The sequence below is a fragment of the Orycteropus afer genome, unplaced genomic scaffold (assembly GCF_000298275.1).
Source record: "Orycteropus afer afer isolate SDZICR_OR568_19922 unplaced genomic scaffold, OryAfe1.0 scaffold00083, whole genome shotgun sequence".
NCBI classification, from domain to species: domain Eukaryota; kingdom Metazoa; phylum Chordata; class Mammalia; order Tubulidentata; family Orycteropodidae; genus Orycteropus; species Orycteropus afer.
In genome coordinates, this window is record NW_006921670.1 from 9,625,011 (window position 1) to 9,634,750 (window position 9,740).

The 9,740-nt window shown below is 49.6% G+C and overlaps 1 protein-coding gene across 1 annotated transcript in view; it reads left to right on the top strand.

Annotated features, from left to right (window-relative positions):
* Nucleotides 1–5,511: 5,511 nt before the first annotated feature.
* SAMM50 (SAMM50 sorting and assembly machinery component) overlaps nt 5,512–9,740 on the top strand; it is a 33,159-nt gene continuing 28,930 nt past the window's right edge. The window contains exon 1 of the mRNA XM_007941801.1: nt 5,512–5,741. Within this exon, the coding sequence (XP_007939992.1) occupies nt 5,512–5,741 (230 nt within the window). The remainder of the gene's footprint in view (nt 5,742–9,740) is intronic.

Consider the following 9,740-nt stretch of genomic DNA (forward strand, 5'->3'; position numbering starts at 1 on the left):
CAAGGGGTGGAAAGTGGTACCACTCCCTTTTACCCCTAGTGACTCACTCAAAAAATGTTTGCTTCCTGTCTCTGCTACCCTATGCTCTGTGGGTCTGGAGATCTTAGTCCCAAAGGGAGGACCACTCCCATCTGGAGGCCCAATACTGATTGCATTGAATTGGAAATTAAGAATGCCACCCGGCCATTTTGGCTTCCTCATGCCTCTGGATCAACAGACAAAGAAGGGCATAACTGTCCTATCTAGTGTGATAGATCCTGATTACCAAGGGGAAATTGGGTTGGCTTTACATAATGGAGGAATGTCTGGAATACAGGAGATTCTTTAGGACATCTTTTAGTACTACCATGCCCTGTGATTAAAGTCAATGGAAAATTACAGCAACCCAATTCTGATATGACTGCTAATGGCCCAGACCCTTCAGGAATGAAGGTTTGGGTCACCCCACCAGGCAAAGAACCACGAACAGCTGAGGTGCTTGCTGAGGGCAAGGGAAATACAGAATGGGTGGTGGAAGAAGGTAGTTCTGAATATCAGCTATGACCACGTGACCAGCTGCAGAAACAAGGACTGTGATTGTTATATTTCTTCATTGTATATGTGCATCAAATATTTTTGTTTCCTTCTGTTATGAACTGTGAAATGTAAATAAGGTTAATGCATTTTAGTTGTATGTGTGTTAACATATCACGTTAGGCACAAATAGGACTTTATAATTGTCCTTATTTAGAGACTATATATGGTTAAGGTGGACTGTGATAGTCAGAGCTGTGTGTCAACTTGGCTGGACCCCAGTTCTGTGTGGTCGTTCCCATGATGGGATTGGATGACTGTGTTCTGAGTGGCCAATCTATTCAAGGGGAATTTCCCTAGGGGTGTGGCCTGCTTCCAGGATATCCAGGGACATCCTGGGAAGAGAGACATTCTTCTGTGGATCAGGATTCCATTGTGCTGCCTACAACTGTCTGTGAGTGAGCAGTCCACCGTTCGGCCTGGAGATCTTGGATTCGTCATTCGTTGGAGTCAACAGCCGGTGTACCGCCTGCTAGCCTTGAGCTTCTCGGCCCCTGTGGTTGTGGGAGCTAGGAAAAGCCTCCAGCTTGACATTTGATCCAGGGACTTTGGACTTGCCGGCTTCTATACGTTTGTGAGGCATTTCCTAAGATAAATTTTTTTTCTCTTTCTCTCTCCCTCTCTCTCTGTCTATATATATATAAGCTTCTCTCTCTCTCTCTCTCTCTCTCTCTCTATATATATATATATATATATAAGCTCTGGTAGCATAGTGGCTAAGACACTTGCCTGCTAACCAGACGGTTGGCAGTTCAAACCCACCAGCCACTCCTCGGAAGGAAGGTTGGGCAATCCTGCTTCCGTAGTGATACTGCCTCGGAAACCCAGGGAGGGGTCGCTATGAGTCAGGGCTGACTCGACAGCACATAACAACAACAAATATATAAGCTTTGCTGGTTTTTGTTTCTCTGGAGAACCCAGTCTAACACACAACCCTAACAGGTAAATACTGTTACTACCCCCATCTTACAAGAGAGAAAATTCTGGCCCAGTGAAGTACATACCTTGCCCAAGACTGCGGAGCTTGGAAGTGGTAGAATAAAAACTGAAACCCAGCAGGTCTGTCCATAAAGCCCACTCTTGTAATCACTAAGTGGAAGTGAATCTTGGTTGCTGTTTCACTGGCAAATAGTTATCCAGGAAGGGCTTCCAAGCCAGCAGAGACCCAGGACCTATTTGTGTCTACTGGGAAATCTAGAGACTTTTAAAATCATTTGTAGAACTGGCAGCATTCCTAGCGATCCCATCCCATTCTTTTATAGTGGAGAAAACAGACACTCAGAGAGGCTGTGGCTCCGTGTGGGTCACACAGCAAACTTACGTACAGGCCATTCTGCCAGCTCCTTCTGCCTCTCAAGCCAGAACCCTCCCCCAGGCCTGGTTCTGACAGCTTGCATACTTTTCCTCTGTCGTGGGAGGCCCCCTGCCAGCCTGTATCCACCCTGTTCCTCTGTGATACCTCTCCTGTCTCTGAGCCAGGAACTGTGCGAAATGCTAGCAATAGAAAGGAGCCAGGCAGGGTGGGTCCCCTCTGTCAAAAGAAACAGCTCGGAACCCCCTTCACAGATTGCCCCGCAGGTTCAACAGACAGTTTGCAAACTGTGTAGCCCACCATCCCTGAGTGGATTGGTGCTCCAGTAATTCACACTTTCAGGGGGCATAGATGCAATGGAATCAGGAACTCCAAACACATTTTCTGATTGCTGACAATTATTTAAGGATACTGACATCTCGTAAGAGGGCCTTATGGGTTCATATAGCATCGAAGTTGAAATATACAAACCTTGCTCAGCAGTCCTATGACTATCACAAGATCAGGGAGCCGTCATTCCAAGACCTCTGGGGTCTTAGCAACAGGACAAGTTTCTTACTCTTCGATTGTTTTCTGAAAGCGTGAGTTTTAAGTGAAAGTTAATAAATAATGAAACCAGCAGCCTTGGGTGTCAGGGAGCCGGATCACCTGGATCCAATTATGTGGAAGGAAACAAGCTACTTGTGTAGGTTTGCTGTGGTTCACAGCACCGTTATAGGCAATAAAGATGGTGAGTTTCAACCATTCAACTAGGTGATCTTTAGTGTGGGTAAGAGCTCTTTCTGCAAAGCAAACAGCTAACTGTACTTGACGCCTCCTAGTTTTCCAGTCTGTCTTTGATAGGTGGCATCTACTCAGAGCTAAAGCTGGTTGGCTGTGGAGTTGATTTTGACTCATGGTAACCCCATGTGTTGCAGAGTGGAACTGCAGTCCGTAGTGTTATCAAGTCTATGACCTTTCAGAAGTCAATATCCAGGTCTTTCTTCCAAGGTGCCTCTGGGTGGGTCCAAACTCTCAACCTTGTGGTTAATACAAGTGCTTAATTCTTTGCATTGCTCAGGACTCCTCCAGTCTGGATAGAGCAGCAGGTGTTCAGGAAGTCCCTCCCATGTTGCCAGGCACTGTGCTAGGCTCTGGGTTCAGGGCAATGAGCCAGACGTGGCCCCCACTTGGTGAGGCTAACAGCCTAGCTGGGAGGGCAGATGGCGCAATCGACCAGCAGAGAGTCCAAGTGGGAGGAAGACCGAGGCCTGGCAGTTGCTGGGTTCTGCCTCTTTCCAGCCAAGAAGGGGAAAGTGGACTTTGCAAATTACTTCAGAGATACTGGAGGCTTAGGGTGCAGCTGTTTACATGAAAAAGGGTGTCAGCGTCTCTAGGGGGAGAGGGACAGAAGAAGAAAAGTTAAATAATGATGTCCTCCCATTAGAAGGAGCTTTGGTGGCACAGTGGTTAAAGCATTCAACTGCTAACCAAAAGGTCAGCAATTCAAACCCACCAGCCGCTCTGCCAGAGAAAGACAAGGAAGTCTGCTGCAGTAAAGATTTACAGCCTTGGAAACCCTATGGGGCAGCTCTACTTTGTCCTAAAGAGTCAGTATGAGTCAGAATTAACTCCATGGCAGTGAGTTTGGTTTTGGGGTTTGTGTGCAATGACTGTACATTTAAAAAGGCAAACAACAGAGGAAAACCTAAACCGTTGTTGTAGTTGATTCAACTCATGGTGATCCCATATCACCAAGCAGATCACCAGACCTTTCTTACATGTCACTGGGTGTGTTCAAACCAACTTCTGGGCCAGGCCCTCAGTGCAAACCATATCCATCAGCCGGGGGCCTTGACTGCACACAACACTGAACATGCCTCTTCTCTTTCTGTCCCTTTTGCTTCTTCCATTGTTCTTGTCACAATGTGAGGTTATTCATCACATGCTGTATGGGTTTTTTTTGGGGGGGGGGAGGGGATGTTTTCCCACCAAAAAATAAGCCCCAAGGCTGTTTTGTTCACCAATGTGACTGGCCCCCCATCTAACACCTGGATGGTTGTAGGATAAACACTGTGCATACCTACAGGTGGCAAAGGTCCTATCAGGCTGCCTTGTTCTGGTCACTGTTTTTGTGGGCATGCCAGGCTGTAAGCTAGGCCTTAAAACAGCCCCTGAGATTCACACGGACACCTGGACTCAGGGCTCTACTTGGAACGCAGCATGTAGGAGTAAGAGTCCAAGGTCATGTAAGCCAGGCAGGGTGCCCCTTTTGTGTACTTGAGTATGAAAGCTGACTGTAGTTCTCTCTCCCTCCCTCCTTCCCCCCACCCTCTCATCCAGCCTGCCACTCCTGAACTTCCTGTAAGTCCCAATAAATCCATGTCGCAGAGAATGGGTCCAGGTCATTTCTCTGATCTCTCCGCCCCTAGTGTGAGTGTGGCCATGAACTAATGTTTACTGGTTCCTCGAATGAATAATGGTTACTAATTCACTGTTTAACCCACCAGCCACTCCTCGGCAATCTACTTCTGTAGAGATACCCCCTCGGAAACCCAAGGAGGGGTTGCTATGAGTAGACTCTACCGCAGTGAGTTTTTTTTTTTTTTTTTTAATTCACTGCTTAAGGAGCACTGGTAATAAGGTCTATGGTTGGAAACCACCAGTCACTTCACGGGAGAGTGCTGTAGCAGTCTGCCTCCGTAAATATTACTGCCTTAGCAATCCGCCAGCCCAGCCACTCCTCAGACGGAAGGCTGGGCAATCTACTTCCCTAGTGATACTGCCTTGGAAACCCAAGAAGCAGTCGCTATGAGTCGGACACCACAGCACATAACAATAACAACAACAGCAACCCTATGGTGCAGTTCTACATTGTCCTATAGGGTGGCTTGAGTCAGAATCGAGTTGACAACAGCCAACAACATTTCAAGGAGGGGCCGCTATGAGTCAGAACCGACTGGAAAGCAGTGAGTTTGGTTTTTTTTTTTTTGGAAGTGCCGTGCATCGCGCCAGGCGATGTGACATATCCTCCCGCCTACATGAGCCCTTCAATCTAACCCTGTGGGGTAGATACGACCATCACCTCCATTGTATCAAGGAGGAAACTGGACCCCGGCCGCTTTGAGCAGGCCCATACAGCCAGGAGAGGGCCAGGGCACCAGTCCGGGTTTGTGCAACTCCAGCTGCTAGCGGCCAGGTCCATTGCTCCGGGCTAGGTGTGGCGGGGAGTTCCCCAGCTGAGCTGGGGTGCCAGGAGGGTCAAGAGAATTGAGGGAAGGCCTAGAACACGATTTGGCTGGTATGGTTTCTCCCAGCCGCAAGTACAGGTGTCTGGCTCCGGGTCGCAGTCACACAGATCCGCTACCCACGTGCCAACAGCTTCGCAGGCGTCATTGGGCGTTCTGCGCTTGCGCCGACTCGAGGCCGCTGGGCTTCCGGCGTCGGTGGAAGATCCTGGTCACAGGCTCAGGAGGACCAATGAACGGAGGTGTCCGAGGCTAAGGGGGCGGGGCGAAGGCGGGGCATCATGGTCGCCCCCAGTGCGCAGCGGCTCGGGGCTTGTGGGAGCGCTCTGCCGCCAGGAACTTGTCCTTTGCTCTCGCCCGCCGAGAGCTTTTTACGAAGCGGCGGCCGAAGAGGGAACCATGGGGACGGTGCACGCCCGGGTGAGAGGCCCAGTGATCCTGGGCTGTGTAGCCTCTGGGCGGCAGGCCCGCGGGGAGACGTTCGGGGTGCTCCCGGGTTTCCCGTGGTGCGGGGGCGGCGAGGCCGGGAGGGAACCGGGACAGGGCCAGCCCTCAGCAGGCAGCAGACCGCCGCGGCCGAGTGAGGGAGACCGCAAAGGTTTCGCCCTGGGCCCGCGGGTCTCGGGGACGTGAGCAGGAAGCTGATGCTCCGAGGAAAGACGCGACTTGCCCAAGGTCACTCAGGGAGTCAGTGGCCCAAGAGTTGGAGTGAACTTTCCGGCAGGTCCTGCGGCAGCACGTAAAAAGTTTTTTTTTCTCTGTGGCTTGACCTCGCCCTCAGCCCTTTCGGGTGTCTTCGCTCCTTAGGGGTCGCCGCAGTCACCGTAGTCTCCTCGAAGGGAGAAATCTTTGAGGTCTTGGAGTGCAGACCCCCGCAGGAGTCAGTCTTTACCGGACAAAGATGGAACCTGTCTTTGCTTTAGTTTCTGCTTTTAAAGTGGAGGTAGTAGTCGTCCGTTCCTCACCAGGTATGGCGAGAATTAAGAGACGTAATTCTATGGAGTACTTAATGAAGCGCTCGGCTTAATTTAAAGGTCAGAGGTTCGAACCCACCCAGGGGCTTCCGCGGAAGCAAGACCTGGCGATCAGCTCCCGTAAAGGTTACAGCCTGAAGACCCTGTGGGGCAGTTCTGCCGTCACGTGGGTCCTCATGAGTAGAGATCCACTCAGCAGCCCCCAACACAGCTTTGGTGCTTGGCTCCCACTGACAGCCTGCCACGTGTTTTGCTTTGTGAAAATGGTAACCAAGGGCCATTAAAGGAAAGTTGCTTGCCAGCGGCCAACTGTTCCAGCCTCAGAAGCTGCTAGACTCAGACCTCCTGGGTCTGCCCTCAACACGTCTTTTCTTCAGCGTGGATGGCCGCGCTCTGCCCTGTTGGGAGGTCTTGCAGTGGCTTCCCCGAGTTTAGACTTCTCACCCGGCATCAGGATGCGATCCAACGCTTCTTGGCACGGCTTTGGTTCCAATCGGACCCCCTTGCTGTGGCCCCCCTCCGAACTGCGCTCTTGCACGCAGCCCCCTGCTCCGTCAACCACCCCCAAACCAGCCTTTAGCTGTCAGAATAGAAGTGCAGTTCAGGCCACTTCCTTCGTAAGCCTTTGCCTCATTGGCCCTCATGTGGACGTGCTGCCAACTTTCTTGGCCTTTTTCCTCTGGTGCCATTTATATCCTGCCGTGTGTTTGCTCTGTTTGCATTTTTGTCTTATCCTGTTAAATTCTAACTTTCTGCATGGTCTCGTAGGATCTGCATCTTACTTGGCTTGTATCCCTTGTAGCATCTTAAATAAACTAAGCATTCCTTCATCTGTTTAGTATTTACTGACGGCCTACTATGTGCTTGGCACTGTTTTAAGTGCAACAGATATGGCGTGTGTGTGGAGCACGCACACACATGCACACACACGAGTCCCTGCTTTGCTGGAGTGCCCATGATCCTGAATGTTCTGCTCCTTTGATCAATGTATTGACACAAAATGTCTTTCACTTTCTTAATTTGTCCCTTACATCCCACTAGCCACTGTTTTTCACTTTTTCAGTCAGAACTCACAATGAGAAAACATTTTACATTTGCTGGCCGGTACTCTCATGCACTTGAAATAAGGTGGCGCAGCATGAGAAATGTCATCACTGTTATTAAGTGACAGAGGTGGGAGTTGTGTGGATGGATGTTCTGGTGTGTGAATTTTCACCAAAGTGAGAAAATACTTCTCTGTCATGTAATTTATATTTTTACTTGGTTGCAGTCTGTGTCACTTTAAAACTGATGACCCTGACTTTGACTTTCCATCCTGGCCTCCCTGCCCTGCACAGTGCCTGGTACATAGAACGCAGTTGAAACTTGTGGACATTCTGGTAGATCGGTCCTCTTATAAGGCTAGAGGTTAGACCCAAAGGCTTACTGTATTTTATTCATTCCATCAAATACTCAGCCCTTGCCTGCTCTTCCAGATGCTACAACAGCAATTCTGTGAGGAGGAGGGTTTTGCAAGGCCTTTGGCTGCTAACCAGAAGGTTGTTGGTTCAGTTCCTCCAGCTGCTCTGAGGAAGAAAGGTCGGGCAGTCTGCTTCTATAAAGATGTACAGCCTTGGAAACCCAGGGAGGTTGCTGTGAGTTGGCAGTGAGGTGGGTTTTTTTTTTTTTTGTCACATGACAGGTTCTTAATATTTGGTGATGAGTGACTCTCGGTAAAACAGTACATTTAGGACATCACACTTTGACGTTCCCAAGCAGCCACAGAGATGCCATCTCTGGACGGTAAGGTCTGAATTTCAAATTAAAGAATGCAGACAGATCTGGCAGGTCTGTGGTGACCTTTGGTTTGTGCTTCGAGACTTTGGAGTGTGATGGGATTTTTTGCATAGTGACTTACTAACTTTGTGGCCTGGCAATGTGTGTTTGCCAAGCGTTCAGGTTATGGAGGATGAACATGCACACATGTTCCTACCCTTACTGTGTTCCACGTGCACCATTGACACAACTTTAGTATACGTTTTGCCCTGTGTAAACTTAAATGCAAAAGAATATTTAGGAAATGGTGCAGGAAAAGAGTTACTATTTTAATTTGGTCATATTGCTGAGAAATACAGTCACGATTCCATTTAAAAATATTACACAACAAAAACAAGAGCTAATGATAGGAAATTGGGTATTCTTTGTCCAGTATTAGCTTCCTTTTTCATTTGTATGGATATTTTTGACTTTAAATAAAAATTTTTTTTTACTTATATACATTTTTGTTATGTACATTGTGGTGGTTAAATTTGTGTGTCAGCTTGGCTGGGCCTGGTTGAGTGGCTGGGCAGCTGGATGTAGTATTCCCCATGATGAGACTGGTAATCAACTCCATGGTGGAATCTACCGGGAGCAGCTGAGTAGCTGCCTTAGGGATGTGATCTGCTTCCCATAGATAAGGAGAAGCCTTGGGGAGTGGTCTCTAGCTTACGGCTCGCTTGAACCCTGCGTGTAGCCTTGTCATTGTTCAGCAGCCTGCCATGCTCTGCTGGCCTTGGGACTTACAATGGACTTGAATGAATGGCCTGCCGTGTGGTTTGGTAACACTGGGACTGTGCCTTTTTACTTGTCAGCCCTGGGCTTGTCAGCCTAAGCAGCCAGCAGCTGAGTGAAGAAAAGCCTCCAGCGTCAGTGAGCCGGGAGCAGGAGGCAGAAGGAGGCTGCGGCCCAAGGCTGAGGGGCCTTCACCCAGCCCCTGGAGCCTGGCACTTTGAACTTGGACTAAAGCCTCCATCTGTGGTATCTTCTGTTAGGGTGGCACTAGGCGCCGGAGCGCAAGTGCTGACCACCTCCACTGCTGTGTTCCCAGCTCTGAGCCCAGCGTTGAGCACGTGATAGGCACTCAGAGACACTTGGTCAGTAAAGCAACAGAAGAAGGAAAGATTGTTCACTTCCGCATTTCCTCCGTGTTTCTTGAGTACTGCTGACGTGCCAGGGCAGATACCAGTAAGAAAAAGAAGGGGTCCCTAAGGAGGTTACAGACTTCCAGGATCAAGAGGGGTCTCTGTGCAGGAAAGACGTTCCTCCTGAGGAAGGCGGAGTGGCTCACAGTGCAGATGACGTTGATGGTGGATCTGTGAGCTGCGTAGGGGAAAGTTGTCCTGGGCAGGGGACCAGCGTGGCGGTGAGGTGGAGGGCGTGAGGAGATGGGCACTGGAGCAGCAGGCGAGGGCTTCACGGAGAAGTCCTTCGTGTCCCTGTGAGGGATCTGCTTAGCGTCTGGCCCTGTAGGCCCTCCCGAGGGCCACTGCAGTCATGGAGGGCAGAGGTGGGAAGGGGGACGTGACACCCTCGGGTCACTTCCCTGAAGAGTGAGTGACGGTGTGAAGATGCGCTGGCAGAAGCTGCTGAGTGTCCCCGTTGTCCCACGCACCACAGATGTCACACACGTCTGTGCAGTGTTGTTTGTTTTTAAATTATGATAAAAATATACATAACATCTGCCAGTTCAACAATTTTTACATGTATAATTCAGTGACAGTGATTTCGTTCATCATGTACATCTGTGCACTTTCAGATGTGTCTAATTATAGCGAATTAAGGAGCTCTGCTGGTGCAGTGGTTAAGGCACTTGGCTGCTAACCAAAAGGTCGGTGTCGAACCCACCAGCTGCTC